Source organism: Canis lupus, chromosome 22 (genome assembly GCF_003254725.2).
Source record: "Canis lupus dingo isolate Sandy chromosome 22, ASM325472v2, whole genome shotgun sequence".
In the NCBI taxonomy this organism is placed as follows: Eukaryota; Metazoa; Chordata; class Mammalia; order Carnivora; family Canidae; genus Canis; species Canis lupus.
The window spans coordinates 60729605-60756500 of NC_064264.1; the positions used below are offsets into that span (position 1 = coordinate 60729605).

A 26896-nucleotide genomic window follows, 5' to 3' on the forward strand; every position below is an offset into this window, starting at 1 on the left:
GCACAGCAGGGTTTTCTGGTTTTGATTGCTAGGGACACTTGTGAATGACAGGTTTCTGGGGTACAGCCCATGACCTGAGGGTGGGGAGGGGGCGGGGGTCCCGGTCCTGAGAAGGGGTGAAAACGCGTCCTCCAGGGCAGGCTCTCCAGGAGTCTCTCACGGGCGGGGATGCTTTCACCTGGGCCTAGCAGCCGCTTCTCCCCCTGGCTTCATTTTGGAATCGGCAGCTGCCCCCTGAGCAGCCCTGATGCTCCCCAGACCCCATCAGTCCCTGTGGAGGTGGCCCCTCTGTGACCTGTGTGCATGTGTGCTGGCCGGCTGCTCCAGACCCTCCACCCAAGTGGTCACGAGAAGCAAAGCGCTTTAGAAAACATGACAGGTGCCCTCAGACACGACCCGCCAGCGCTATGTTCCAAATGCCCCCACAGAGTTTGTGTTTTGCGTAACTTCACTAAGCAAAGTTTCAAAGTTCCAGTACAGAGACGCCCCCAAACGTCACGAGCAGGGCAGAGTGTTTTGTAAACAGTAGATACTGGAGGTCAGGAAAATCAATGCGAACGTGCCCACCATCTTCCAGAGTGGGTCTGAGGGCCGCCAGCAAGCTCGGAGGCCTTCCTGGAGGGAGGCCGCACCCGATACAGCCGGCCGGCCCCTGCGGGTTCTGCGTGGGTTCCAAGGTCAGCGGTGCTCTGGGGCCCAGGGAAACAGCTGGAGACCCAGAGCCCAGCGCTGCCCTGGCTGCTGCAGCGTCCTCCCTCACTGTGGGCTGACCCGCCACCAGGCCCGTGTCCATCAGAGGGCAGCCCCCGGCCAGCCTGCCCCCTCATCCACAGTGTCCGAGAAGGACACTCAGTTCCACAAGGCTCTGAAGGAGACGGACACAACCCGCCCTGTGGCTGGATGCTGTGGGGGGGGCGCTGGGCTGGGGCTCACGCCGGGCTCATCTGCTTGCTCCCGTGTCCTGGCGCCACTCAGCTCCTAGAGTGTCAGGGCCCCTGGAGTACACAGAGGCTGCTGCTCTGCTGCGGCCTAGGCCAGGGGTCCCTCAGGGATTCGGGTAGCGGGTAGCAGGGACAGGGGGAGGCAGGAGCCACGAGGGAGAAGACGGAGGGTGAGTGCTGCTCCTGAGGACAGGCAGAGGCTGCAGGATGAACTTCAGGAGCCCTGTCTGCTCCGTAACTGCCACTCATTCTGTGAGGGTCACAGCTGCCCCCAAATACAGAAGGGCTCCTGCAGGCCAAGACCAAGTTCGGGTGGGGGTGGCTGGCCCCACCTGCAGAGGCTGAGCCCCCAGAGAGCGGGACAGAGCCACCTCATTAGGCGGGTGGGCTTGGGTGTCTGTGTAGGGGCTGCCACAGGAGTTGCTGATTGAGGCACGTTGCCAAGGTCACCAAACTCTGGTGCAAACGTCCTCAAGAAGCAAGATATTTGAGTGTTCAAGCATCACCGAGAAATTACTTTCTCATCACAGGCAGGACAGGGGCTTTCTCTGTCGAGTTGGCGTACATGGGGAGCATGTGATTGGGACCCTGGATGGGGTGTGAGGTCCCCTATGGCGCTGACAGTGATTCTTGGCTGGGAGCACACACTCGGTTCTGCAAAATACCATCTGGGTCCCCGGTCACACGGCGGGAGGTCCCTGTCCAGAAACGTGTGTTGAGCAGCCTCAGGACCCCCTACTGCCACTCTGGCATCTGTGTGCTGGGACGGGGCCCCTGGGGCCGACTTCACGCTGCCTCTTATCTGCTCTCCTGGCAGTGAGACTCACCGGGCTCCCTGCCCTTCTGTGTGTCCCCCATGCACCTGATGGGTGGGGTCCGGGGGACTGTCTTGCCCAGGCTGCGTCCTCTGCGCAGAGCCTTGTCACACAGGGCTGCTCCTGGGGTGGGACCTACTGACCTCACTCCTGGGAGGTGCTCTCAACACCTCAGCCCTCTGCCTGGAACAGGAACATTCACACGGTGAGGTGAATTTCTCCGGCGGAGGCCCAGTGTGCTCGCTGCTGCAGGGCCAGTGCTCACTCTCCGCAGCCCCATGTCCTCAGGCGGATCTGCAGACCTGTCGTTGGTGCTGCCGGGCTGCCAGGCGCCGCTCCCCTGCCTCATTGTCCGGCTCGGTGAGGCTCTGCCAGCCGTCTGGGCCTTTCCTGCAGGGCCACAAGGGCAGGCGTGGGCTGGGGGGACCTGTGTGACCCGGGAGGCCTGAACCCACCTGGAAGGGGCCTCCCTCCTTACTCGCACTGTTGACACATAGGGGTCCTCCCAGAGTGACACCCAGATGGCCGCGGGCGTGCAGGATCAAGGCTGACAACGGTGGGGGAGGGCCCCGGTCCCACCACCTGCCACCACCCTACTAGCGCTGAACAGCCCCTTAGCCCTGTTCTCCCTCAGCACCCCCACCCTCCTGCACACACAGAAATAAGCACAAAAACTCAAATTTACAATTTTTAAACAAAGATTGCACATTGAAATGACACTGTTTTGGATCTATTGTGTTAGAGAAGTATACTGTTAAAATTATTTTAACTTCTCTCTTTTGACATTTTAAATGTGGTGCTAGGACACTCTTCTGACCCCTGGGGCTTGTGCCTGTCCCCCAGATGGCCCCATCAAGTGCACCTTCCCCACAGCCAAGTACAGGTCTAAGGAACACCAAACGGGGCCTATCACTCTACCAGTCAGAACCTTTGGAGTAAAACCCAAACCCTTACCACGTCACTGCAGTTAGAGTGTGGTTTATCTGTCAGACCCACCCATTGGTGGCATGGCACATGATCTTAGGCGACACCGAACAATCACGGCGTCTAGAATTTTAGTTCTGAAAGAGCTGTGATCAGATAAGCTGCCAGAAATCCTCTCAGTAAAAGCTTTAAGTGGACACAGATTGTGTATTGCTGTCAGTAAACGTGTCTCAGGGGCCGGCACAATGGCAAGACATCAAGAGGAGCAAAAAATAAATAAAATGAAAGAAAGGTGGGCGTGACCCCAGCCATCACCGCTCAGTCTTCCATGAACTGGTCCTGGTCCTCATATTCCAGAATGGCACTTAGAGCTCCAACCATCACACCTGTGTCCCAGGCAGCAGGATGGAGGTGGGGGAGGGACAAACAGCCAAGGGCCACACCCGTTCGTTGTCTTTCAAGAAGCTTCCCAGGAGTTGTGCCTTCTGTCTGCATCGTGATGACTGCCCACCAGGTGCCCAGCTAGAAATCGGGGTCCTGTCCTGGAGTCCTGCTCCCACTCCCCCACCCCTGTGTGGGTCTATCTAAGAACTGGGAGGCGGTTTCCTGCCATTCTTTGCCTCCATCTGAAATGCCCCCCTACTTCCTACCCATCTGGCTCCTGAGACGACTCACCGGCCCCGCAGCCAGGGCATCTGAACTCTCCCGGTGTCTGACGGATGGCGTCTCAGCAGCTCCCCGACTTCCACTCTGCCTGCACCCTGGTTCGTTGCATGGGGTGACGGGCGAGGTCCTGGCCCCACCTGGCTGGTCGGCCAGGACCATCTGGCTTCCTGCACAAGTGTGTGTGTAGAGGGTGCTCAGCATGCACCTGCTGTACCCTGGTGTGTAGAGGGTGCTCAGCATGCACCTGCTGGGTGAGCTGAGCCCACCTGCTCGGCGTCCCACCCCAGCGAGCCTCCCCATGCATCCAAGCTTTTAGCCAAACTGCCTACTTCCCCAAGCAGCTCTGTGGTAGAGAAGCTGTCCTTGGGCCACAGAGCTTCTCAAAGCCACCCCTACCCGTGGCCATGCCACGGCCTCCAGGGCGTGGGGGTGGGGCCTGCAGGCCACTGAACCTGTGGGGAACACCGTCCATAGGCCCTCTGGAGAAAGGATCACGAGCACGAGAGGTCGCAGGAAGACCTGGGCCTCATGAGAGCCGCTGGTTTGTGGCTGTGCCTCTCCACTGTGCCCCCGGAAGCAGCCTGCTAAGCATCGCGGTGCCTCGGCTCTGAACGGAGGAGTGGCAGCTTCTCCCACGGAGGGTGAAGGCAATGCTGGAGAGCACAGATTTGCAGTCACTGTCCATGTCTCCATGAAGTCACAGCTCACACAGATGGGATGTGAGCACGCACTGCGATGTTCCCATGGGGAGCACTGCTGGCACACCCACCCACACTCTGGCTGCACCACTGGTCCCCACAGCAAGCCTGGCTCTGCTGCATGGAAACCTCTCTTGGAAATTATCACACATACACTCTCAATAGTGTCTGTGTAAAGACAGGGCTGGGCTGAGACGACGTGCCGGTGTGGCCTGCAGCTCCGACTTTACTGGCATTTGGGGTGCCAGTAAACCAAAGCCCGGCCCTACTCTCCCACACGACTTAGCACGATGGTTCTAGAGGCCAGTCGGGCAGGACTCAGGAAGAGGGGGCCCTCCCACTGGGGCAGAGGCGAGGTATGCTCCTGACGCCATGCGGATGAACCTGCAGTGCATGCTCGGTGTCTACAAACCTGGAGCACATGGGTCGAGTCCCAAGGCACCGACACCCAAGGTCTGCCCCCTCCATGGCTAAAGAGGGCCACTTGTTACCAGTTACAGCCAGCCCTTGACTCTCAGGGTCACTCTTTACGGCTCCAAGAAGGAGCTAGAAATGTTGACAAACCTCAGCTTTACCGTTAAGCCCAGAGCAAAACCCAGGTGCTGTGGGAACCCCGCTCGACACTAGGCTGCAGGGTGACCCTGGTGAGCAGCACAAGGTCATCTTCCTCATGGAGAGCCAGTTCAAGGTGATTCTGTGCCCACCCGGTGTCCATGCTCTCCTGCTTAGGGAACAGGCGAGGGAGAGGCAGCCCCAGAAGTCAAGCACCTGCTGTTTTGCACATGCCCTTCAGGGCACATATCCCCCTCAGCTAGAATCTGGATGTGCCCAGGGCAGAGGTGACACTATGTGACCTACGAGGCCTGCATGGACTGACACTGGGAGCTGGAGCCCAGTACCAACATGCTTCCAGTGGTCAACAGCCCTAAGGGCCCCAGCTGGCATCACAGAGAGCAGAAGCAAACATCCCACTGAGCCCGGACCACAGTGCAGATGCGCGACCAAACAAGCTTGCTGGTTCCATGTCGCCATGCCTGGGAGTGGCCTGTGTGCAGAGGGAACCCACAAGGGGGTAAGTGGCTCCTAGCCTTGATAATGCTGCAAAGATAAATTACAACAGGTTAGGGTGTTTCCTTCTTTACTAAGCTTCATATAAACAGAGAAGATGTGCAAACTCTGAAAAATGGTGAGCTATAAAACATGGGAAGTTATCAAAGTAAATTCATTTTGTAAAAAGAAGCCTTAAGTTAACCAAAGCATTATAATCACATACAATGTTGAAATTTAACATATAAAAATGTTACGTTAAGAAGATAAAATAAGGAATATACCATCTGTATAAATTCAGGATGACATCTCATAGAAAGAGGTGCATAGAAACAAAGACTCCGTCATGAACGACGGCTATGCAATGAGCCAGAGCTGCCCTGGGGACAGAACCCCTTCACGAACGTGTCCCCAGCTCCAATGTCAATGGATGTGCCCGTGCTTCCTCAAGGAGCTCCAGGTGTCCACAGGGTGGATGTAGTTGTGAGTGACCACGGAGGTGTCAAGGCATCTGTGTGTGCTGGCCAATGAGCCCTGGAGGGTCCGGCTCCAGAGTACCCTCTTGGCACAGGGCCGAGTCCATCGGTACAGATGAACCTAGAGGACTCCACTGCCCTCCCATCCTCAGGGCCGGGTGTACACTCAACACACTGTCGACAGCGGAGGGAACGGGTTTTGTTTGCTAACAACGAGCTTCTGATGCTGATGTGATATGTAGCCTTTGATGTGACCCTGCAGGAGAGAGGGGCCGCGGTCACAACCAAGGTGTGCTCATGCCGCAGCCCCGTGCACACTTGGTCTGCCTCCAACACACACGTGATTCTCTGGGAGCCTAACGAACATATGCAGAGATGGTGCAGACACACTGCATGATGTCCGCCCACCTGCAGCCCCTCAGCAATGTCCCTTCCCAGGGTGACAGGAGCTCTAACAGAAGACGCCTTCACAACAGCCAACAGCTTTCAAGCCACGACCCCAGAGCCTCAAATTGTGGACTTGGTGGGGCAGGGAGGGGCCGCTCACCATGTAGATCAGGTTGGCCAGGATACACTGCACCTCGTCAATGTCCACGTCTTCCACCTGCATGAACTTCAAGGCCACCAGAAAAGCGTCCAGAGACAGCTGGTGTGTTCTGAGTAGCAGGTACCTGGGAGGGGAAGCACAGGCCTACGCGGGTTACTGACAGGACACCAGCACTCTGGAGGCTGAGCCGGCAACCTGGCCAGGAGGAACAGGACACTGGCATAGGTGTCTGCATCTACTACATGTCATGTGCATCGTTCACATGGTCTGATGTCTCTGCCATCAGGACGCCCCTGGCAACCTGCTGCACCCTATGGATTCCCCGATGCAGGGTCCTCACTGTTCTGGACACATTACCCATAGCTGGGAGAAGGGATGGATGTAGAATTGAACTTTCTGACAAATGGGGAGAGGTGGGGCAGGTCTAGTTGGTTAGAGTAAGGAAAACGAGCACCTGTGCCAGGCGCTGGGATGCAGGGATGCCAGCGTGAGGCTGGCCCATGGGGCAGCGCTGGGGCCTTGTCCACATGCACACCCCCCCCCCTCCAAGGGTGGTTGCTGGCCCTCATGGTGCAGTTGCAGGAGTCACACTGGGAGCTCACACTTGTTAGGAAGGAAACACTTAGCTCACACTTTCTTGAAGAGATTCCTGTAGGTGATTATCTTCAGCTTCTCAAGGATGAGGAAGATGCCGCAGCGAATAAAGAAGGTCTCGTGCTTCGTCAGAGCCTCGTTCAAGAGCAGAAGGTTGCCTTCACTGGGAGTGAGGACAAATGTGCAAACATGGTCATGAAAACCCAAGCCAGGGCGAGCTCTCTCACAACACGGGTGAGAATTTTCATTAATTCTGTGTCTGAAAGACTCCAGATGGGAAAGGAGAGAATACCTGACAGCTTTGGTCACCTCGGCAAACTGCATGAGATGGTACTTCCTCAACAGCTCGATGGTCGGCATGTGACCCTGGGACAAAGTGCCAATATCTCAGAGTAAGAGCCTTGCATTTTTAACACAATCACCTGTGATAAAACCCCTACCAGGGAGCCACGTCTTAAAAACCTGCAACCTGCTTCCCCGGGAGTCATGGAGAGACCTGGCATAGTGCAGACAGGCCAACTCAGGCCAGGTAACCAGAGCCCCAGGAGCACCCGGCTCTGACCCCCTCACGCCCTCGGGGCTTGTGTGGAAGCGGGAAGCCATAGCAGAAGACACGCTGGTCGAGGAGCTGGGAGCCTGGAAACGCTGCCCAGAAGAACTAGCTGAACCACCTCCAACTGGCTGTTTCTGGAGGCAGGTATGGCTCATGGCCCCTCCACTAAGAGCTACCCTGAGCTGCTCAAGTCTGAACTGTGTGGGTACTGCCTTGATAATTTTTAAAGAATTTTTAAATGGGAGGAAAGGATGCCCTATCACTCTGAAGAAGTTTTAGTCAATTAAGTGCTAGTTACACAGTCATTTCTTTTTAAGTCTCTAACTTTTGGTGACTACATAAGATACCTACATACAGGCTGGCAAAACATTTTTCTTTCCAGCTTAATACACTTCTATTAATTTAGACTTTTAGGGGAAATAGAAATGATACGCGTTTGTTTTGTCTCACGTATGTTACACTTCTAAGGCAGACGGGCACATACTTCTAAGAGAAAGGAAGCACAAAGCCCTACTAGAAGGATCCAGAGGTGTCAGTTGTGGAGATACACAGTTCAGGCCACAAACAAAGCAGCTGACCCTTCCTCTATTTCAGGGGTGTGCTCACATGTGGCTCAGACCGTGGTAGCTATGCACCATCTGCTTATTTTTAAGACTCTATCAACCTCCTCAAAGCAATGACATCTGTAGAAGCGGAGTAAAGTCACTCACCAGCAGCATTTTTACTGGAAGCAAATATATCAGAATCATCCTTTTGTTCTTCTGACTTGAGCGGTGACAGTGCTCGAAGGCAAAGGACAGGTACTCCTCAGCTGCAGAGACAGCACCACACACTGGCTGCAGCTCCCGCCCACACCGCATCCCACTGTTTCATCCTCTGAAACTGTTGTTTCAGGAACCATATATTCCTGCCACTAATATTAGCTAATCATCTTTTACTGTTAGTAAGTATTCAAAAATACTACTCAATGAATCTTCAGAGAAAAAAAAGTCAATACCTTTAAAAAACTTTAAAAGAACAGAACTTAAAAACTTCTATTTTTAGGCTTCATATTAAAAAAAAAAAAGGTTGGGTGCACAATCAAGGGAAGCCCTTGTTGAAAGCTGTGGACCTACTAAAACTTTTGTGACAGAAAATGAGGCTATCGAGTAAAAACCAGAGCAAGCACCGTGGCAGCGTGGTTACTTTTGTTGTCAAGAATCCACGGCTGGAAGTCATGCTGCTTCACGTGCACATCACCACTGAGGGCATGGGTTCACAAGTCTGGCCCATGCGCGGTAGAGGAGATCGCAGAGAACCTCCACGTACCAGCTGATCACAAAGCTGAAAAGACTCGGCTTCCTGTTCTTGAGAGAACTCATGATGGAAACTCCCAGTGACGTGGTTTCCAGAAAGCACTGCTCTGACGAGCAGCGTCCCAGCACCATGCCGCGCAGCAACCCTCCAGCCCTGGTGGCCCCTGGGGTTTCTAAAGCAGAGGCCCGTGGTGGAACTGCCCACGGCCCGGGCTCCGCGTCCCCAGATGCCATGAGGGCATGACACTGGGACAGGGTGATCACTCACACTCCCGAGAAGATGGTGGTGCTGAAGCACCTCACACAGGAAAGTTGCCCACGGGAACTGCAACCCTGGCAGAGAATCCAGAGACCCCGCACAGGCCTCCCTTCATGTCACCAAGTCCGAGGTCAATAAGCACACAGACACACACACACACACACGAAACCAGCCTGGGTCACACTGCGCTCCTCCTTATGAACTGGTAAGAGGCAGTGAGTGTTCTCCAAAACATCACTTAACGTTGCTCAGAATCCAGTGTCTTTAAAACACAGGAATCAAAGATTAACAACAAACCTTAAAAAAAACAAAAACAAAAAAAAAACAAAAGACAAAACAACAAACCTTGCTTGAAGTCGCTGTCGAACATGGCCTTACGCCCAACGTAGTACCTGAACGTCACCCTCTGGGCAGTGCTATAGTCATCTTTCAGGTTTGAGCTGTCGATGGCTCTGATGAGGGGCTTGCACAGGTGCAGCTTGTTGATCTACAATAACCCATTTCATGTATTATTCAAAAGAAACAAAACAAGCAGGACTCACTTTACTAAGTACATGCCTCCTTAAAGTGAGAACTACAAAGCCAATTACATCATCAAAGCTGGTTATTTAATAAGAAACGCTAAAACACAAGCCTCGGGCACAGAGGACATGCACACAGGGGCCAGCTGCCAGCGCCCAATGGGGCCGCTCCTCACCAGCCAACCTCATGAAGCAGGAAGGACCTTGTGTCCCCCCCACCCCCCACCAGGTGGAAGGCCTGGTCCCACCACAATGGCACCTGCTCTGGGTGCTGTTGCCGTGCTTTCCTGAGAGGCGCAGTGTTTACCTCAAGGGGTGGAGGCTAAAACATGATCACACACACAAAGCTTTTGTGACAGTCCCTGCACCCAGCAGGCACTCAACAGACTCGACTGATACGGCCAGGTGCCAAGGACCCACGGAGGCAGCACTCAGGAACACCTGCAGAGCAGTGAAAGTGCCCACTCGGAAGCACACCTTAAAGTAGATCTTGAAGAGCTGGTTCACCAGGAACAGCATCCCCCACTTCTTCGAGTCCTCAATGCCAGCCCGACTATGGGAAAACAATTCAAGTTACACAGGAAAGAAACATTTATAAATCACACACACACACACACACACACCAATGTGTCTAAACAAGATCAGTACCTGCAGATAAAAGCCTACAGCTAAAGCCACGCCCATTAAACCAAACCACTTGAGAGCAGAGGTCTACAGACGACAGACACCACAAAGCATGTGGGTGGTGCACTCCCGGCAGAGAACTACCTCATCTGCATCACGTTTATTAACTAAGGCACGTGTGAAAAAGATGGGAAGTGTGTTCGCTTCTCCTGAGGACAAGATGAACTATGGAAACACGTGACAATATAGACAAATCTTACACACAGCAAGGCGCAGAGCATGCTGTGTGAGTCCACTCAAACGTGGTCAAATGGGAGACCAGAACCTTGATGAGGTTCCACCTGGGAAGAGGACGGCGTGGCAATGTCCTCGGCCTTAGGAGGGTCACACTCAGGTACACACTTGTCAAAATACAGTCACGATCTGTATAAATTGGGGCACCTGGGTGGCTCAGTGGTTGAGCGTCTGACTTCGGCTCAGGTCATGATCCGGGGTCCTGGGATCAAGTACCACATCACGCTCCCCTCCTTCTGCCTATGTCTCTGCCTCGTTCTGTGTCTCTCACAAAAAAATCTTTAAAAAAATTTAAAAAAAAAATCTATGTAAATCATTACCTCCCACTACCAAGGAGAAGCTGCAATATTTACGGAAGTTTCTGATGGACTCATAACCTTTAGAACATACCAAGAAAGAAAAGAAAGAAAAAGAAAACTCCTAGATGCACAGGAGGAAAAATGCATGAATGGACACTGTGCAGCCGTACAGTAAATGCCAATGGTGCAAGTGGTGGGTCCTGTCAAACTGTCCACACTGTCAGATGCTTGAGGATTTTCACAACAAATGTTGAAACACAATGCACAGTTCAGTATGCTGTGTATCTGTGCTCTGCAATGGCTCTTCTTGGGTGCAGCCTCCATGCCCAGACAGGGAGATGGGGTGCCAGAGGGGGGCCAGGGGCAAGCCGCCTGCACACTTGAAATCCCAGGGCATGGGGTCAAAGTATATGAAATAAACATGAACCAGCAGGCTGTTCACAAGCCAGGGGTAAAAGAAATCCCTCCCTACGACCAAGGTGTGAATACTACAGCCAGTGTTTAAATACCACAGTCCCAAGGGCACCTGGGGGACTCCATCAGTTAAGCATCTGCCTCCAGCTCAGGCTATGATCCCAAGGTCCTACAATGGAGGCCCAGGTCAGGCTACCTGCTCAGCAGGGGTCTGCTCCCTCCTCTCCCTCTGCTTCTCCTCCTGCTTGTGCTGACAAATCAAATCTTAAAAAAAATAAACACCAAAGTCCTCTTTTGGGATAGTAGCCAGCTCCCTTAGGCCTCATCACTAACTAGAAGTATGACCTCAAATCAGCAGAGACAATTAACATTCCACTGCCTGCCTCAAATGGTTAGGGAGGGTAGAAAACAAAATAGGGAGGAAGCGCAAGCAGTCTGTAGCACCTGTGACCACTCTGCTCTGGGCACTGCCCCTGCCTGTCCCTTCCAGAGACACTCAGAAAAGCAACCCCTGAGGGGAGATGTCACGTGGCCTCTGAGGCCCTGCCTCGCTGCTCTGCAAAGCCAGGGTGCCCGCCTCCCACCCACTGGAGCCCCCTATGTGCTCAGCACAATGCTGGCCATGCTACATATATGAAGTGCAGCCACTGTGGTTTTTATTTGCATTTCTGTGGTGACCAAGGATGTTGAGCATCTTTCTGTGGGTTTACTGGCCATTTATCTATCTTCTTTGCAGAAATGTCTATCCAGGTCCTAGGTCCACATACATTGATTACTTATCTTCACACATTCTAGATGTGTGAGGCTAATGTCAGTTACATTGTTTGCAAACGTTTTTCCTATTCTGTGGTGGTTTTTCACTTGTTGGACCGCATCCTTTGAAACACCAAGTTTTTAATTTTGATGAAGTCGGTTTATCTATTTTTTCATAGGTTAGTTTTGGGTGTCATGTCAGGAAAGCCAGTTATCCCATGACAAGCATGTACTGAACTCTGTCTTGGCCCAAGAGACACAGCGTGGAAGCAACAATGGACTCCCTCAGACTTGGCCACTGAGTGTCATCATCCAAGTGAGTATGCTGTTGAGTGCTACAAATATGCCATCTGCCACAAAAGCCACAAAAGGAGAGCCTCCTCTGTCTGAGCCCCATGGGGTGAGGAAGTCTCTATGGGGAGGATCCCGGGTCACAACTCTGGCTGGAATGTTCTGAGATGGGGCTGGTGGGGATAGAGAACTGAGAAATGAGAAACTGGAACACTTGCCATGAACAAGTTTTACTTAGGTATGGAAAACCTTACTTTTTCTTTCTTGGCTTCACAATTTCCTGAAACTCCTAATCGAGTATGTGTGATTTTACAATAGATGAAGAGATGGGGTTTCAGGAGAAAAATGTAATAAACTCTTAAAGCAGAATCGGATGTAAAATCTAGAATCATTAAGTAATGGCCAGTCAGTCTCCCTGAAAGCAGGTCAGTGTTAAGTCACTCACTGATGGCTTGAGAGGGGATGCTGTGTGGCAGGACATGCAGTCTAACATATGTGTGCCCAGTGTCCCAGAGGAGACAGGATGGGAACAAAAGGGGGAGGAGGAGGAGGAGGAATACAAAAATCACCCTCGGAAGGATCTAACGAAACACACCAGTGTACAGCTCCAAGAAGCTCCATCAACCCTAAGGAAGTACAGAGACACGGCAGGAGCGAAGAGGCAGGCAGGGCCAGAGGGAAGGGCACGCTCCATCCCGGAGCACAGCCTGTGAGTGCTAACTGAAAGAGCCGTCTATCTAGAATTCTGCAACCACAGACAGAAAGGAAGACAAGGAAAGACGGCTGGAGAATTCAGTGTCCACAGAACTGCAGCCAAGGCCAGTGGGTTCCTGGCAGATGGGACCCGGGCAAGCGGGAAATGGGACCCAGGGCGGGAGGAACATGCTCCAGAAATGCTGTGCCAGAGAAATGTCCTTCTCTCTCTCTCACTTGCCAAACGTAACAGTGGACAGGACAACCACCACGGGGTCATCTGCCAACAGAGGGCAGGGGCCAGGGCGCCTACCCCCAGGGCTGTACTCACGTGTCACTGGCACAGACGCGGAAGCAGCTCATCAGCAGCTCGGCAGCTTTTTCCAGCATGTCTCCAACTTTGCTCTTCCCTTTCTTTACCAACTGCTGGTCTGCCTGATAGAACACAAACATTTATGTCTCATTGCCTCTGGGTCCCTTAATGAAAAAGAAACCTCCCGTGCTCCTGGAAGTAGAAACAGCAATAACCAAGGGTCAAAGTCCCAAGCAGCTCTGGTGAAATCTTCTGGTTGATGTTACTGTTAAAAATTTAGAGATCAATAGTATTTCCTGCCTCTTCCACAAATCAACTCCTCAACCAATTCAAGCCTGGTAAGTCCACCTGTTCTCTGTGCATATGTGGCAGGTGGCCTCACCGCCCTGGGAGCCCTTCTGTATAGGCTCACGGACCCTCCCGCCCCCACTTATAGCCAGTCAGAACCCCCCAAACACACTTCCCACAGGTACCCAAGTCATCACCAGCACTGACTCTCCCCTTGTTTCCTGGGTCCGTTTACTCTTACATCTGTGACATAGGTTCTCAAAGTCTGGTCTACTAACCACTGGGAGTCTTCAAAACACTTGCACATGATCCATGTGGTCAAACTATCTTCATGACAACACCTACAGCCATTATTTGTCTTTTCATTGTCTTGTCATTTGCACCGATGGAGTAAGCATGGCAGGAGGTGAAACCATGGGGGCCTTTCCAGCGACACCAAACAGAAGCGGCAACACCATGTCCCTGACATCACCCCCGTGTAATCTTTAACCAGTAACCCTAATTTCACTTTAAGCTGTCCTTGATGACACAGTAAATATTAAGTCTTGTTTCTTGAACACACATATATTTAATATTCTCTGTGATGCACTGACAGTATGTGCAAAGCACATCTGCTGCATGGTGAAAGAGGATGGTTTTTTCAAGGGAAAGCACTCGAGAAGCTGCTGGAGTCACCAGCTGTCCCTTGGAACCAGTGGCTGACAGAGGAGCACGGTGGGCCAGGCGAGGGTATCTGAGGGACCAGCTGCTTGAACGTGAGTGAAATACATCCTCAATTCCAGGCAAACGACTAACAGTATTTGTTGCCAATGACATCTGTCCTTTCAACAACAACAAAATCAGAATTTTGGACAATTTCTATCAACCACCACGAACCTGGGATTTCCTTACTTCACAACTTTTCTGATAAGGTCACTGGAGACATTAAACAAATGGGGTTTTTCTGGTTTGGAGTTTTTACACAACGAAACACATCAACATTTGGAACATCTCCATAACTCAGTGAACCAAATTTTCCAAATGATCAATGTATGATGCTACAAGATCACATGAGAGCACACAATGCACCCAGAGACCAAGACACAGTAGAGAATTCTCTCTAACAGTAGAAAAAGCTCACTGCTAAGCTTCAGAGACCACACTAATTAACCCTAAGCAACTATCTCTTGGAGCTCTGGCATAGTATAAAAAAGGGGTCTACAATTATCTGAAAGGCTATTAAAATACTCCTCTCCTTTCCATCTACACCTGTGTGGCACCAGACCGTCTTCTGCAACACTGTGCACACAAAGGCACAGAGGATCCAGGTGGCTTCTGTTGAGATTAAAATGTAAAAAACTGTCACTCTTTTCAGCACATTTTGTTCATTTGGAAAATACTGTTATTTTTATTTAAAACATCAATTCTGTTAACACATAAAAGGCTTATTATTTTAGATGAATATTTTTTAAAATCCCAGTTAAAAGTTTTTAATACAGTAAATACAAATAACTATAACTCATATAAACAAAGCTCTTTGGAGACTCAGATATTTGCGTTTCAGTTATATTTTTCAGTTCTAGAAATTTCCATCATAGTTCTTTACAACTTCTATTTCTTTGCTGAGCCCATCTATGTTTTCGTTTGTATCAAGCATGTTCATGATTGCTCCCTGAGGCTTCATGATGGCCGAAGTGCGATCCAGTCAGGGAATTCCAACATCTACCATTTGTGTACCATCTCTCCTCATGGGCTGAGATTCTACTGTAAGTGATATTTGGGGTTTGAGGTCATGGTACTATGGATCTTGCATCAGCAGTGGATGCCATGCTGGTGGGGAGCTGCCGCTGGCTGGAGTGGGTCCAGCTCCCCATCACTCTTGCTGAAATGCTGGGGACTGGCAGGCTCTGGGTGGCTGCAGCAGGGAGTGCCAAAGATGGTTGTCTTCCTGGGCTGCCTGCCCCCTCTGGCTCTCCCTGGGGCCTCTTCATCTCTGAGTTGTCATTCCTTGATTTGAGGCTTCTCTGGGACCCAGTCCAGGGCAGGAGACCCACCACTTAATGCTCTGAGAGCCACACTGGCTTCAACTCCCACAATACCCACAGCGTGGGAACCTACCCAGAGAAAAGTACGTCCAGCCACCTCCTGCCCTTTTGCTCTCTACACCAGGTACACCCCAAACCTCAAAACTTTTGGAAGAATGATATGAAAGGAAGCAACAGATAGAAACTGAATTTGAGGGGATCCCTGGGTGGCTCAGCGGTTTGGCGCCTGCCTTTGGCCCAGGGCGCGATCCTGGAGACCCGGAATTGAGTCCCGCGTCGGGCTCCCGGCATGGAGCCTGCTTCTCCCTCTGCCTGTGTCTCTGCGTCTGTGTGTGTGTGTGTGTGTGTGTGTGTATGTGTCTATCATAAATAAATAAATAAATAAATAAATAAATAAATAAATAAATATTAAAAAAAAAAAGAAACTGAATTTGAGTTTTAAAAGAATAGTAACAAAAACTGAACTTACATTATTGGCAAATATTCGAAGGTCAAGCGCTACAGCATACATGACAGGCAGAGCCCTGTGGGGCAAAGAAGCAAGCATGTCTGAAGAGGCCATGAGGTCAGACTCCGTCCCCACAGGCAGGGGTCACATTGACACCCAGGGCTACTGCCTACCCACAGCAGGGCCACCAACCTCCAGGAACTGGTCGGCTACTACTGTCTTCCTCACTTCTACCATGGCCCCTGGGGCTCCTGATCGACAGACACTAAGATGCCCACCCACTGCCCCAACCCTCCTGAGGTCTAGATCCTGAGGTGTCCAGGGTCCTTGGCCCCAGACATCTTCTCCTTCCCTTCAACCATTACACAAGCAGCTCCATTAAAGCAAGATGTGGTTCAGTAAGACCTTCTAACAGGACCCAGAAAACCTAATAGGCAAAATGTCCTAAAAGGATTTTTTAAAATTTAGCTGGTGGTATTGGTTTTATGTGTAAGACAAGTCTTCATTTAAAGAGGGTATTTATTTTTTCTAAAAGGTATTTTCCATATTTACCCATAGTTAATAAGTCATAAATCATAAAATCAAGAATTAGTTTGTCAAGGAACTTAAAATCACCAAACTGCCATGTGTCCTGTCACTCCACATGAACTGCTGTTGATCTGCCCTTTTGTCCAAGTTAAAACCAAAAGCAAGCTCAAAATTGACAATGGACAAATATTTTGGGGTATGGAAGGTCTGAAATAACAAGGCTTCATATTTATGTGAGCACACTGCAAACAATCTGGCTGGTCTACCACTTAATATTTACACTAACTACTGAACCTCCACTGTCCGCAGCAATATTATCCTGTGTCAACAGAAGACATTAAATATCCATGTAGAAAACACGACACACATTTGTTTAGAATAAAGCTTTAAAAAGCTTCTGCTAAAAAAACCCAAACCCCAAACCCTGCCATTTGCCAGTTTCTGGTTACTTCTGTTCGTACTTACCAGTTTTCTTCTTTGTGGGCTTGAAATGCACGCAGGAATGACGTACTATGTCAAGGAAAGAACAACGTGCAAAACCCAAGCAATGCTACAAATTGTAATAGGAATATAAAGGAATCTGAATTTTATATATCACAGAGGTAAGTTCTTGAAGGAAAAAATGTACAAATTACAAATACCTGAATATCATTAGGTATCAGTACAGATAAGTGTATTTACTTCACACATATGTTCTCCAAAGTAAGCGACTATTGTAAGACTCTTAACTGGCAATTTCAAACATTTTATTTGGTTTTTCTGAACCCAGGCGGTCACAATTATACATAGTATGCTTTAGCATCTGCAGTATAAAGTCTATTTCCTTGATTATAGAATTCTTAAATTCAAAGGAGACAAAGCTAGTCTCTCTCCTTTGTATATTTAAACAAGAAGATTAAAAAATAAGCGAACTAAAACTCTTGAAATACACATAAATACTAGAACATCCCCTGACTTAAGTCGGAGAACCCACTTAAATGACTTAAATCAGACAGTGGCTGGATGAAGGTCTCCAGTAACCACAGTGGAGTCCACTCTCAGCAATCTATGCCTGGAGTTTGGAGTTCTCATATTTCACCAAGGGACTAACTAGTCCTGCAGCTATCCTTAATGCTTTCAAGGAAATACCACTTTTCACAACAGAATTAGAACCCTTAATCATAACCTGTGTTCTACCTCACTGTATGGGTAACTGGACTACAGTCCTAAGGTCCATGATACATTTAAGAACCTCAATGAAATAACTAAACGAGTTTCTCTTCCAAAAATCAGTTTCAATTCTTTTCTAATTAAAGGTATGAATAAAAATGACCCAACGTCTCCAGATCTCGAACCCCGGATATAACTGAACCATAACACAAATGAAAAGATATTGGACGATGACAGTCTGGCATTTGTACGCCTCTACAAAGTCATGGTTCCCCACCGCGTAAGTGCACCTGCAGAGGAGACAGCATGGGCTCAGGACACAGGCAGCGGGACCTGCAGGCGAGCCCCACAGGCCCACCCCTCACTTCCATCACAGTCGCCCCAGTGCACTGCTTACCCTGCACTCGGGGTGCAGCTCCCACCTGGTGGGCTACCGGAATGGGAAGGAGGACAAGAAATACACAGGTGACTTTTAACTGAAACGGGCTGACATCAGAGGAAACCCACAGAATGTACTGGGACAATTCTTTCCAGCCTCAGAAGGGGACCCTAGTTACAGTAGGTTTTGAGTGCCAGGCACTAGTAAGAGCATAGCACGGCCCTGCCACTGCAGCTATACTCATACAGGAGCTCATACTGGATGCCCGCTGGGCAGGGTCAGCCATGGTCAGCTCATCACCACATCTGGAACCCCAACACAAACTGCACAGAGCCAGGAAACAGTGGGAAGTCTCCCACTACCAGGAGCCCAGTGGTACCCTGACTTTTCCAGAGATCTCCCAGGGCTCACACAGGCCTTCCTCCCCCCAGCCTGCTTGGAAGCACTGGAGGCATGTGGACAGGAGGGTGATCAAATGCCACAGGCTTTAGGACACCCAACTTTGCCTGGTTCACGCTCCAATGGTGAAAACGGTACCCATGAGATGTAACTGAAAAGCAAGTCTTTTGTTTGCTTTGCTTGGCTCTAGCTCCATTCCTGGCAAAGCAAAGAGGTTAAAACAGGCAAAAGTCAGTGGTGAGCCATACACCCACCCCAAACAAAAGACCACTAAACAGCCAATGAAAGGAGTGTCAAGTGATATAAATATGTAAATATGTGACCACAATTTATCTTCAACTTTTAAGAGCATACATTATCTTTGAAATGAAAAACAAATTATTAAAAATGTAAAATACTTTAAACTTCAAAAATTTTCATAAGCTTTACCAATGGGAAATTACAAATGCACTTTTCTTAATAATACAAGATAAAACAAAAGAGGGAGACAAACCATGAGAGGCTCTTAATCATAGGAAACAAACTAAGGGCCGCAGGAAGGGAGGGGGGTAGGGGAACAGGGTAACTGGGTGATGGGCATGAAAGAGGGCACATGATGGGATGAGCACTGGGTGTAATGTAAGACTGATGAATCACTAAATTCACCCCTGAAACTAGAAATATGCTATATGGTAACTGAATTTAAAATAGTAAAAAAAAAAAAAAAAAAAAAAAACAAAACCCACAAATGCAATTTTCTTTTCAAAGCAAATTATTCCTTGTTTCAAGCCTAGGATGATGGATTTAAGATCTTATTTATTTATTTATTTATTTATTTATTTATTTATTTGAGAGAGGGAAAGAGTGCATGTGTGAAGGGGGAAAGCAGTGGAGAGGGAAGAGAGGGAGGCGAGGGAGAATCTCAAGCAAACCCCCACACGGAACCAGACAAAGCTATGAAGCAGGGCTCAATCTCATGACCCCGAAATCATGACCTGAGCTGAAACCAATACTGGTACCACCCAGGTGCCCCTCAAACCTAAGATTTTATTTTGTTTTATTTTATTTTTAAAGATTTTATTTATTTATTTATTCATAATAGACATAGAGACACAGGCAGAGGGAGAAGCAGGCTCCATGCCGGGAGCCCGATGTGGGACTCGATCCTGGGACTCCAGGATCATGCCCTGGGCCAAAGGCAGGCGCTAAACCGCTGAGCCACCCAGGGATCCCCAAGCCTAAGATTTTAAACAAATTCCCTAGTGCGGCAATTTCCAGATTTGCTTTATTTTTCTTCCTCACCAGGGCGTTACCTTAAATGAGCAGCAAACATTTCATCATAAGGGGGTTCCAAGACCTGCTGACACTTCTCTTCTGGGGAGGCCATCTAAATAACAGGAAAAAAATGACAAAAATAAAATGAAAAGGCACCAAAAGAATGCAATGTGTAGAAAGAGATTTAGACAAATCTGCTTTCAAAGGAACATACGCTTTACAGTTAACAGGAACACCTGACACTCTGTCACAACTGTCACCCAGGGCCTGTATACCTTACGTGTATACCTTAACATTGGGCAGCCAGTCAGTGAAGACATATTTATGAAGCAGCTACTACATGCTCAGTAAGGAAGTTGGTGTGAGTGAGCTGCTGAGTGAGGGGATGCCATGTTAGGAATCACCCTTCTTCACCTCCTGGTGACAGAGCGACCCGATCTATCCTGGGTGAGGCTAGCTGACATTTATTTCTAATGTCCTCTTCCCTCTTAATGGCCAGGTTTTAGGTCATATGAGTACCACAGGGTGAAAGCACGCAGAGTTAAAGAAGTCAGTTAGTCCCTGATGCACTAAACACATGTGCATATCCATGTGTGTTAAGTGAGGGAAGAAACAGGACAACAGCATCAAAAGGCCTGCCCCATGGCCCCTGGTGGAATATCTAGGCAGACAATGGCCATCAGTGAATGGAGGGCCACATAAGGAGGCTAGCAGGGAGTTTTATGATGAAGGGATCCACCCTTGGTGGTGCAATAGGCAGCACGTGTCATGGCTGAGGAGTCTCTGGCCAGGGAGCCTCTGGCATTAAGTTCTACTTAGAGCAATGGTTTTCACCATGGTTACTTAGGAGAACCATTCAGGGAAATCAAAGTTTTAAAAAGAACCTACTTCTATTCCACAAACTGGTTTATTTGGTCGGAGGTGCAGCCTATACACTGCCAAATATGATCTCCAATATACAGAGCTCCTTTTTCTTTCAAAAGAAAAACTGTGCCCCAACAGGAACACATTCCAATATCACAGTGAAAACCGATGAGGAAAATGGGGCTTTACAAAATGCCAAGATTCTTTTCTATCGAAGACAGGGCTTGCGTATCATTTATCTGCTAACTCAAGGACACTTCCAGTTTATGCTTTCCATTAAAGGCCAATGGTAAATACCGTTGGGTTTGCAGGCTATATAGATCTGTTGACCTACCCAGCTATGCCTCCGTGGCAGGAAAGCAGCCACAGAGCACATGAACAAGCAGACATGGCTCTGCTCCACTGAGCTTTACTTGTAACAGGATACATTTGTGGGCTTTGGGGACAGACAGGCCTGGGCACAGCTAAGGGCCCACCGCCTGTGTGCTGGATGACCTTAGATGACCTTCCTACACGCTGCATTTCTCTGTCACTCAGAGGGTCATGTGGGAGTTAACCACAGAGCACAAGCTGCACACCTCAGCACCGTATCCAACACACAGCGCTCAATAAAGGAACTAGAATTACAGACATGATATGAACTTTAAAATTTTCAAAAGAGCGGCAGTATTAGTTTCCTTCTGATTCAAACTCTCAACCGCTTTTTGGAAGCTGGTCACCCGGCAGCCTCTCAGACACCTGCGTGCGTGGCCCATCTGCCCACCTGAAGCCGTGGGTTGGCGACATGAGGATGCTTGAAAGACACCAGCTCTGCACAGGATGCCCCGTCTCTGGTATCAATGGCTTCATAGACCTGAAACATTTGAAAAGAGACCAGCAGAGTAGTAAAACCAACGACTCTGCCCTCGCAGAACCTAACCAACACATCATAAGCCTCAAAAATCCATCTTCCTGACTCTTGGTCACAACACAGAATAAGCTGGGGCTCTCAATAGCCAGCAAACGACCGCAGCATTTCAAAATGAGCTCTTTCAGAGGCAAAGAAACAGGTGACTCACATTAGAAACAATGAGTAAGTCAGTAGCTATTAAAAAAAGGCTCATTATTTTAGTTTTACTCGGTCATATAGACACTTGAAAATTCACTTATAAAGCTTATGGAGAAAAAAAAAAAAAAAGAAACTACAAGCCACGTTCCACTCAACCCATATATAAACTACAACAGGGAATGGCAACAGCGAAACAGACCATGTCACAGTCACACCACAGGAACCTGGGTGTCGCAAGCAAGTTTTAGATAGACCCATCAGTGATGACGTGCCAGAGAGTGTCTGCAGTGTGCTTATTGTCAAGAAAAAAAAGAAAACACCCAAAGTCACAGGAAAAGTGCCTAACTCGGTCTGGGAAGAAAAGAGAAACTACACGTTACACGTGATCACAGGAAGAAACACCAGCCCCTGGGCCCACCAGGTGGGGGCTGAGGGCCCATGGGGCTTTTACAGATTTCTGTCCTGAGTGCCTGTGTTGTGGCAGACAGCTGCAATTAGAAAACCAAGTAACATCTGAAGATATTATTTACCAAAAGAGAACACAGAAATCCAAACCAGAGAAAGGCAAGCGTAGAGAAAGCATACAGCCTGATTTATCTGCAGTGGGATTCACTCTGTCAACTTTATGCCCACAAGACCTCGGTCAGGGATGACAGAAAGTAACACATGTCACTCCCCAGTCGTGAGATGTACCCCCAAAAGCAGTAAGCATGGCAAGGGTGGTTGGACTCACTGCAACCAATGCTAGAAAAGGACTGGAGGACAAGAAGTTTTGAGGTGCGCCCACTAAGGGGGGCACACACCTGCTCTCCCCTCAACCCAGTAATCCTACACACCAGCATCTGCAGCCAGAAGAAATGGATCCAGCTCTTGGGCTCTTGTACCACTTAGGGCATCACCCGGGAAAGTTCACACCATCTCACCTACAACTACTGAGTTGTCAGGAATTTGCCACTCGACCACCCAAGAAAACCACATAGGTGCAATCCCATTTCTAGGGATTTACTTTCCAATAGAAAACAACAGGCACTTGTGCAGGGTGCATGAGGTATTAGGAATAATCACAAAATACCGGTCCCATCCGTGCCTTTACCTCAAGGAAGCTAATAAAGGCCGCCAGAGCACCTGTCACAGGAGGCGCCAAGGAAGAGGGACAGTGACAGACTAGAGATAAATCTCAAAGACCTGAGGCGCAGCTCAAGGAACACTAGGACCACAGTCACCCACTCACCTGTTTTAGTGACTGTTAGTACATCGTGTCTCAGAACCTTCGGCCTTTCAATTTAAACAGCCTCCCATGGACCATGCAGCTGGACTCCAGGTGAGCTGGTTCAGCAGCATACCTGTGGGCCTGGTCCAGAGACTGCGGCGCCCATTAGGGTACAGCTCACTGGCTCTGGGCGCTCCCGGGAAAACACTCTCTTTCCTGGCTACTGCTCATCACTTCATGACCTCCTGGCTCCAAGCTGGTCCATGGAGGGTGCAGGGAGGGGGCGGGGGGGGGGGGGTCATCTACTCTTGAAACTTGTAAGTTTTAAGTAATCTCTATACCCAATGTGGGGCTGGACTCACAACCCCCTGAGATCAAGAGTCGCATGCTCCACCAACTGAGCCAGCCAGGTGTCCCCGGAATTTGTAACTGTTAGCAAGGCTTGGAAGTAATGACTCCCTCCCCTCCTCCAGTGGCAATGAGGACACCCAGAACTCAGATCCAGTTCCTAATCTCCACTACCCAGGAAGAGGAACTAGAGCTCCCTGGAAAAAGGACTGGCCCAGCACTGGAAAAAGGAGAGAAATCCATTAGCTTTGCACAGGAATCACTGTGCCAGAAAGCAAAGCAGAGCTCAAGGAAGGACACACACGTCAGAAAGCCCCAGAAACCAGTGTGAAGGCACTCTTAGCGGCCAAATGTGGGACAAGCTGAGCTTCAAAAAAAGTAAGAATAATTTCACTGGTTCTGGATTAAAACTTGGCATTAACACCACCTTATAATGATACTTCTTAAAAGGGGCACAGGGAAAAGCATTTCTAACAGATGAAGTAGTAGCTGACAAATGTAAAAAGAGTGGGAGAATTACCACTTGGCAAACACTCACATAATAACCTGCTTGGGAAAAAACTACCAATGAAAGCTGCAATCACCCTAGAAAGGGTATGGAGCGGGATGTTCATGGGCTCTCACAATCCATCCAACAGATTACAAATCAATACGGACACTGGAGTAGGATGATGGGCCTCACCTTCCCCCAGTGATCCAGTTCGGAGCACCCATGCAAGCCTCCTGAGGCTACAGGATGTCTACACTGGCCAGCTGAGCCCAAACCTAATCACTAGAAAGAGTCACATAAAGGTAGATGATGACACATCCATGAGTCCACTGCCCTGGACATTTTCAAAAAAATTGTCATCAAACAAATCTGCTCCCAGAAACAGGCAAGAGGACTCTTCTAGATGACAGACTTTACAGAGCAAGACTGTCATACTCAGAGTGTGACCTGACTGGACCCTACAGGTAACAAAGAGGCTCCAAACAGTACTGTGGGTGGATGTGGAGCCCAGACTCTACCAGAAAACACTGGTGTTACGTTTCTCGGCTATGCCACCAGCCCAGCAGCCAGACAGCACAACAGCCTCGGTGCTCTGTGAAGGGCCACGGGGGCGGCGACCTCCTTTCCAAGAGCTCACAGGAGAGAAGCACACACGCCTGGGGGGGGGAAGGGTACACAAATGTGGTGCGCCAGGTGAGGGTATACATGTCTTCAATGTTCTCCTCTCAACTTGTCTATAGATTTGAAAATTTTCAAAATAAGGGATCCCTGGGTGGCTCAGCAGTTTATCGTCTGCCTTTGGCCCAGGGCGTGATCCTGGAGTCCCAGGATCGAGTCCCACATCAGGCTCCCTGCATGAAGCCTGCTTCTCCCTCTGCCTGTGTCTCTGCCTCTCTCTCTCTCTCTCTCCCTCTCCCTCTCTGGGTCTCTCATGAATAACTAAATAAAATCTTAAAAAAAAAAAGAGAAGAAAGAAAAAAAATTTTCAAAATAAAAAGTTGGAGGAAAGTTACAATTTTTTTTTAAAGATTTTATTTAGTTATTCATGAGAGAGAGAGAGAGAGAGAAAGGCAGAGACACAGGCAGAGGGAGAAGCAGGCTCCGTGCAGGGAGCCCGACGTGGGACTCCATCCCGGGCCTCCAAGATCAGGCCCTGGGCGGAAGGCAGTGCTAAACCGCTGAGCCACCTGGACTACCCGAAAGTTACGATTTTAAATGTAGATAGTTTTTTAAAAGTAACTTGCCATTTGCGGTAAGAGTTTATAGAATAGACCAAAGGAAGAAGAACACCAAACAATACCAGCCCTTAGAGAGACCCCAGAAATACTGAAGAGCCCCAGTTGCGGGGAAAGTGCAGCTGACCCCTGATGGACAGGTCACACCACGGCTCTTTACTGTACGGCACAGTAAATGTATTTTCTGCTCCTTACCATTTTCTTGATAACATTCTCTCGCTTGGCTATAAGAATGTCGTGGATAACACAACACAAAACACAGGCTAGTTGACCCTTTCTGTGGTTGGTAAGGCTCTTGGCCAACAGTAGGCTATCGGTTAAGCTTTTGGTGAGCCAAAAGTCATAGGCTTATTTCCAACTGCTTGGGGGAGTCAGTGTCCCTAACCCCCACACTGTTCAAGGGAGAGCTGTACAAACAAACCGATCTTTTACTAAAAACAATTTTTAAAAGTAGAATATTAGAAAAGATGTTACAGTAAATTAACTCCACCTGTCCTCTCCAAACAGAAACTGGAGGCGTGTGGAAGCACCAAGCACTGAATAAAAAGGGCCTCACGGGAGGCAGGGACAGCCTAGTGACTGCCGACCACTGCACGGACAGCCCTCCCTGGGCTGCTCAAACTGGAAGTGAGCGCTGGGAAGACAAGGCCCTGACAACTAGCTCTTCCCTTGGGCCGCTGTTCAGGGCTGTTGATGTGGCTAGTCCCTTTGAGCAGCGAAGCAATGTCTCCCCCATCCCTTGAGCGAAACGCAGGCTTGCTGTGGATGCTTTCTTTGACGCAGGTGCAGGCACCCTTCCGGGCCCACAGGCACTGACAGGCTGACCCCACACCACCGCTGTGCTGAGCTCCAGCCCTTGGTCTCTGGCCAGGAATGCGTGTGTTCCAGGAGCATCCAAGGAACCAACAAGAGAACCTGCAAGCTTCGGGGAGAGTGAAAGCAAAGCAAGCCCTGACCTGAGAGCTGCTGGGAAGTAATCCCGGGGACCGGGGCAACAAAGACCTACCTGTGCGCAGGCAGCTGCCGACCCAGGATGTGTTAGGTACGAAACAGGGAGCAGACTCGTGTGCAAACCCACAGGGTCAGTAAGATTCAAGAGACACTTCCGACCCCGAGATCTGGGGGGGGTCTGCCTGGGACAGAAAGCGCTGGCTGGCTGCGGCGAGGCTACGGGCCGGAGTGCTGCGTGGAAAGGCTCGGCGTCTGGGGCCAGAAGCTCGGGTCGGAACGGCTGTCCCTGGACGGCCGCGGCACCGCCTCCAAGGAAAAGTGCGAACTAGGGGCCGCCGTGCACCACGGTAAGAGCTCGCCGGCGCGGGAACGAGGGGCGCGGCCGAAGCTGGGGCAGACCCGGCAGGGCGGGCGGAGACCGGACTCGAGGCGTGGGGTCGCGGGTCTGAGCCCGGCAGGCTCGCCCTTGCGCCTCCCCAAGCCCTCGAGGGCTTTAAGACGCACATAAGACGCCAACGAGGGCCTGTAGTCCAACGGGTTCTCAAAGGCCCACCCCGCGGGCACCGTCAGAGGAGAGGCCCGAGGCCCGCGGCGGGGCGGGGGCGGCGGCGACAGGAGCCCCTAAGCCCTCACGGTGCCCCCGAGGACCGCCCCCCCGGCCACACCCCCGAGCGGACGCCCGCGGAGCTTCTCGCACCGACCCCGGCCGGCCCACACCCGCGCCCCGGCCCCGCGTACCCACCTGCTGCAGGTACTGGTTGATGGTGATGTGCGCCATGGCCGGACCCCCCGCAGAAAGTGGGCGTGGGCGGGGCCTGCGCGCGCGGCTGCGGCCGCCTCACTTCCGGCCGCCGGTCCGTCCGGACCTGCGCGCCCCCCAGGCCCGCCTCCCCCGCACGCGGGTTCCGGAGGAAGAGAGTCCGCGGCAGCGTGCGCCCCGGGCCGGGATGGCGGCGCGCCCGGGCTGAGGAAGGCCGCGGCCTGCGCTTCGATCCGCCGCCGCCTCCCGGCGAGGACGCCCGGTCCGCGCCCTCTGGGTGCCTGGGCTCCCGCCCGGGGCAAGCTGGGCCCCGCCGCCCCCCTCGACCGTTATACGTTTCACAAGGAGCGCGGCGGCCGCCGGGCGGCCCGGGGCGGGGGCGGGGGCGGGCCGGGGCCGGGGCGGGGGCCGGGGTCGGGGCCGGGGTCGGGGTCGCGCCGGGCCGGCGGGGCGGCGGTTGGGCGGCCGGGGCGGCGCTGACGCGAGGCCCGCCCGCCCGCGCGG

At 50.7% G+C, this 26896-nt stretch overlaps 1 protein-coding gene across 6 annotated transcripts; it reads right to left on the reverse strand.

Annotated features, from left to right (window-relative positions):
* Positions 1–5165: 5165 nt before the first annotated feature.
* PCID2 (PCI domain containing 2) lies at positions 5166–26885 on the reverse strand. Of its 6 annotated transcripts, none has more exons than XM_025441021.3 (16): positions 26375–26532; positions 21114–21203; positions 19525–19598; positions 18335–18430; positions 17852–17884; positions 17679–17744; positions 16771–16812; positions 15799–15853; positions 13036–13139; positions 9814–9889; positions 9161–9302; positions 7972–8072; positions 7001–7074; positions 6746–6871; positions 6115–6238; positions 5166–5823 (listed from the first exon to the last, which is right to left on the reverse strand). In XM_025441021.3, the coding sequence occupies exons 1-16, from the start codon at positions 26408–26410 to the stop codon at positions 5734–5736; spliced, it is 1329 nt and encodes a 442-aa protein (XP_025296806.1). In that variant the 5' UTR covers positions 26411–26532; the 3' UTR covers positions 5166–5733. The 6 variants fall into 6 exon arrangements, with proteins under 6 accessions (XP_025296806.1, XP_048955146.1, XP_025296808.1 ...); XM_049099189.1 differs by lacking the exon at positions 26375–26532 and adding an exon at positions 25688–25837; XM_025441023.3 differs by lacking the exon at positions 18335–18430 and having other exon boundaries at positions 26375–26531.
* Between the last annotated feature and the right edge of the window lie 11 nt (positions 26886–26896).

Bases quoted from the DNA above. Each gene is read 5' to 3' on its own strand.
- PCID2 (XM_025441021.3), bottom strand. From the start codon at position 26,410: ATGGCGCACATCACCATCAACCAGTACCTGCAGCAG. The intron at 17,745-17,851 runs GTAAGCAGTGCA...TCTCCTCTGCAG, and splicing joins AGCTGCACCCCGAGTGCAGG to GTGCACTTACGCGGTGGGGA. The intron at 8,073-9,160 runs GTTTGTTGTTTT...CTGTCTCTGCAG, and splicing joins CGACAGCGACTTCAAGCAAG to CTGAGGAGTACCTGTCCTTT.